Source organism: Lactuca virosa, chromosome 7, assembly GCF_052849685.1.
Source record: "Lactuca virosa cultivar CGN04683 chromosome 7, Lactuca_virosa_CGN04683_v6, whole genome shotgun sequence".
NCBI classification, from domain to species: domain Eukaryota; kingdom Viridiplantae; phylum Streptophyta; class Magnoliopsida; order Asterales; family Asteraceae; genus Lactuca; species Lactuca virosa.
In genome coordinates, this window is record NC_136432.1 from 92,312,408 (window position 1) to 92,316,923 (window position 4,516).

General features: G+C 34.1%; 1 protein-coding gene across 1 annotated transcript; it reads left to right on the forward strand.

Moving 5' to 3' along the window:
• The first annotated feature begins 2,640 nt into the window (after positions 1–2,640).
• On the forward strand, positions 2,641–4,188 carry LOC145126923 (putative UPF0481 protein At3g02645). The gene has a single exon (XM_079062195.1). The coding sequence runs from the start codon at positions 2,641–2,643 to the stop codon at positions 4,186–4,188; it is 1,548 nt and encodes a 515-aa protein (XP_078918321.1).
• Positions 4,189–4,516: the final 328 nt, after the last annotated feature.

Below are 4,516 nucleotides of genomic sequence, written 5' to 3' on the forward strand. Positions count from 1 at the left end.
TAATAAAAAATATGTCAAATCATGTATTATATACCAAATAGTCAGATAACCTTGAAAATTTGTTTTTATTTAAATACAGTTGCCATATATTCCAAACGGGGGAAAAGTCGCAAAGTACTCATCTGGGTAGTTTGGATTACTAACTATTTTTTTTTAAACTTCTGACCCCGTTGGTTGTATTTCCTTTATCTATAAACAAATTCACGACCTTAATATTTTATTTCATGTTTAAGCTTTAAGCTTCTAATTTTATTCTAATGAAACTATTTATATACATTTTAGTGTCATTGGTACATTCATAATATTTTTCCAAGATTCTTTAAAGTATAAAAATATTTTGCCACTAATTATGTTAGATTTGGTGCTTCCACCAAATCACGTGACAATAATATCGGGACTTATGTTTTTAATACAGGGTCATTCCAATATACAATCCACCAATATCTTGAATTGTATATGATGATATAAATAATAATAATAAGTCACTTTAATTATTACATACTTAAGTATTACCTTAATATTTGTGTGTTGGTATAAAAACACTGTTGTTTTCACCTTGTTTGAACTCCGTATATTGCATGTATATGAATGTATTATACCAAATACGTGAGACATTTGTAAATGGAATAATATCCTAAGAGGAGAAAGGGAAGAAGGTCTGTTTTTGCTTTGGTTCTTTCTTGATTAAAGAATCTGTAAGTTGCATATTCCAAAGAAACATATTCAAAAAAATGAACTCAATAATTTCTTTCATGTGTTCGGACGAGTTTTCACTCTATCTTTCGTTGATTGGTGTGGGCCCTACCTATCACTTCTCGAAGGAAATCGATTCAGAAACGTTTTGGCACTGACCACGTGCTGCCACTCGCAGCCACGCGCCGGCGGAATGGCTGGTGGTCGACTGCCGTTGGTGTTGTGTTGTTTTCCTTTTTCGGTCAACTTCAATTGACCGTAACTTCTTCGTCCGAACTCTGTTTTACCCAATTTTTTGTGTTATTTAGTATGTCATGATCTCTTTCAAATGATATATTGTTTGCTCAATTTGGATGTCGGGAAGTCAATCTTCCAAGCCTTCAAAGTTGGCATATTAACTAAAGTTATTATTTTCTAAAAATTAACGATTTTACCGGTTATTCCGACAACGTTTGCGGCCATTTAGAACTATTCTTTAGCTATTAAAGATGAAAATTTTTATAATCCATCATCCCATACCCGTTTCGATTTTAAACTCAGTTTTAGTTATCGATATTTTCTTAATAAATTTAACTTTTTATCAACTTCTCGCATTCGTATCTTCTTCGTACGAACTTCAATCTACTTGATTCTTGTTTCTATATTTTCTTCTTCATCTTAACTTCATGTTAAGTTCAAGTATTGTTTCAATTGATCATATATCGTTATAGTAATTTAGTCCGAAATATTAACATTTTACAATTTATATTTTATACTTAGAAATATTCTAAGTGTTCATTTTTACCATAGTTTTCTTGCAACTTTTAGTACTAATATCTCATTACTATGACCTCGGTTTTGGCCAATTCCTTTTGGGTTACATACTTTGTAATCCCCTCTTTACGCTACAGCTTACAACTCGTAACCGATCATCCTGTAATTTATTTTATACGGTTCCAAAGTAGGGAACTTTGCCTTTTTGAAATTTTCATATTTCATATATTTTTACATTGCAGGTTACTTTTTGCTTGTATTGAGTTTCATACATAACTGGATTCAAATTGTATTATACAGTCATTTCTACATACTTTCCACATATATACATTTTACATTTATTATTTCGTTTTATATGCTAATTTTAAAATCCTAAATATTCGCACGATTTTTGAGATGTTACACACAGATAAATGAAATTGGGAGGCTAAAATATTATGGATAAAACATGAGATTTTTTTTATTATCTCAAAACATGATGAATTAATCAAACCCCATTTTTGAACCTGTAAAATCAATGGTGGTGGCGGAGGCATATCAAGCAGTAGAGGAAATCGGGGGAGGTGGGTTTACACCGGAATGAGAAGAGGGTAAAATACTCTAGCCTCTACATGGATCTTCGAAGGGCATCAACTTCATTCAACAAATCAAACTCCAAACCTTTCTTCTTCAACTCCTCCACACACATTTCTCAGATAGCTTTCCATCTTCTTTCTCCCTTTCCACTAACTTATCAGTGTGTGATGAATATTTTACCATTTTTTTCAAATAAACCAAATAATCGACATAATCTATAATACGCAATTATAATAATGGTTTTTGAATAATTGAATAAAATTTAATTGTAACCCGCATAAAAAAGTTAGTTTGTATAAAAAAATATTAATAAATATATATTTTTGTGTTTTGGGATAGAAAACTTTACAAACCTTTAAAATGTTTATCAATAACAAAAATATGTTTATTAAGTAAAGACATTTATGCATTAGTAATAATAATCTTACGTAACTTGGTAGGTGGGTAAAGGGTACGGATTACTGCTCGAAAACGAAAATTACATAACGTGGAATGCCATGAACCGCTAAATATATGCATATGCATCGTCTAATAAAGACCTCTCTAATAAAGACCTGCCACACTGACTCAACCATATACTAATTCGAAGCAAACAACAAGTTTTCCATATATATATAAATGGCCTCATCCGATTTTCTATTTTTGTCTTCTCCTCCATCTTCCACTGAAGACCTGCAACAATGGCGGAAAGACATCACCAAAGCCTTGCAAAATCTTCTTTCCTCCAACACCACCCTTCCTATCTGCATCTTCAAACTTCCAGAACCCCTCACCTCAGAAAAACCAGACTCTTACGTTCCCCAACACATCGGTCTCGGACCTATCCACCATTTCCGAACCGACCTCTACAGCAAGCAAGAAAAGCTTAAAATCGTCACAGCTAATATAATTCTAAAACCCTGCAATATCACGACCGAGTTCGAAAAGATTGTACAAGAGAGTCTCATAAATATTGTCCCAGTTGCTGAATACTGCTACGACTTGCCTTTCGACATCGATGATGATGTTTTAGCATGCGTTTTCGCCATAGATGCACTCGTGTTGCTTGATGTTTTATCGAAAGTGAGAGACGGACGTTCAACGGCGTACATGGAAGACATTATGATGCTTGAAAACCAAATCCCGTTAGTGATCTTAGTCGAACTACTAAATGCTCTTGACGTATCAACTGGCGATTCTGCCAATTTGTTTCTTACGAATTTGTTGCTTAACTTTTGCCAAACACGAGCGATTTTTAAGTTTATTATACCCAAAAACCAGTTTGATCTTGATATAGATAATCGCTTTCATCTGCTTGATTGCATGCATCGCTTGATCGTAAACCATACTATTCCTCCAACCCCTTCTGCTCGAATCAATTTCTCGGTTGGTATAAATCTAGAGAATGTGGAAAACGTAGTGCAAACCGCAGGAGAGTTATTCCCTTGTTTAAATGTCTTTTTTCAGCCTATTTTACTCCTACTCAAATTGCCATGGGACAAGATCGGAAGTTTGATCAAGAAAATGTTGGGAGATCCTCCTGAGGTGCTTGAAATCGACATCCCTTCGGTTTCACTTCTTACAAGAATCGCAAAGATTGGATTTTCCACGACAATTGGAGGCATTCGGGACATTAAATTCGACGAGGAAAATCTCACATTTTGCCTCCCCATTCTTGATTTGAAACCTGATTCTGAAGTTATATTAAGAAATTTGGTGGCATACGAAGAGTTAATGTTCAAGAGTGGTATCGCTACAAATCTTGATTTCACGGAGTATGTGGATTTCATGTGTGGGATCGTTGATAGTGTTAAGGATGTAGAGATTCTTCGGGAGAAAGAAGTCATCGTAGGTGATATGGAGGATGAGGAAGTCGTAAAACTTTTTAATGGGATTACTAAATCGAGTGTGAAAGTAAATGGGCAGAAATCGAAGTTGCAAAATACCATTGAGAAAGTAAATAACCATTATGGCAATATTCCAAGAATTAAAGTTTTTCGCTTTCTCAAGAAGCTGTTTTTGGCGTCGTGGAAAACTCTTGTAGTCGTGTTTTCGATTTTGGGTCTACTGTTGGCCATTTACGTTGGTGTTTGTCAAGTTTATGAATGTAAGGATCGTTTTGGGCTTGGTAAGGGTCGATTGGTCATTCCTTATGTTACCATGAATAGCAAACTTCTTGATTTTTAGGTCATTAGGCTGATGAATAATAATGCGAGCTTGCAATGAGTGTTTAATAGAAGGTTATATTGTATCGTACAACTTATTGATTATGAGTTAGTTGAAGTTTGAAATGACTTTTTTAAATTAAATTACAAGTTTCGTACTGTATGTGGTATGTAAAAAGTCATTGATTTAACCAATGTATTTCATTTGTTGGACAATTTGTTCTGCCAGTTTGTTTTTGTTGCATATGTTTATTCTTACACATATATGGATTTAAAGCATGCCCCTTAAGTGTTGCCATCAGCCATGTGACCTAGACACAAGGGCATTGTAGTCATTTGGCCTTTCTATA

Bases quoted from the DNA above. Each gene is read 5' to 3' on its own strand.
- LOC145126923 (XM_079062195.1), top strand. From the start codon at position 2,641: ATGGCCTCATCCGATTTTCTATTTTTGTCTTCTCCTCCATCTTCCACT.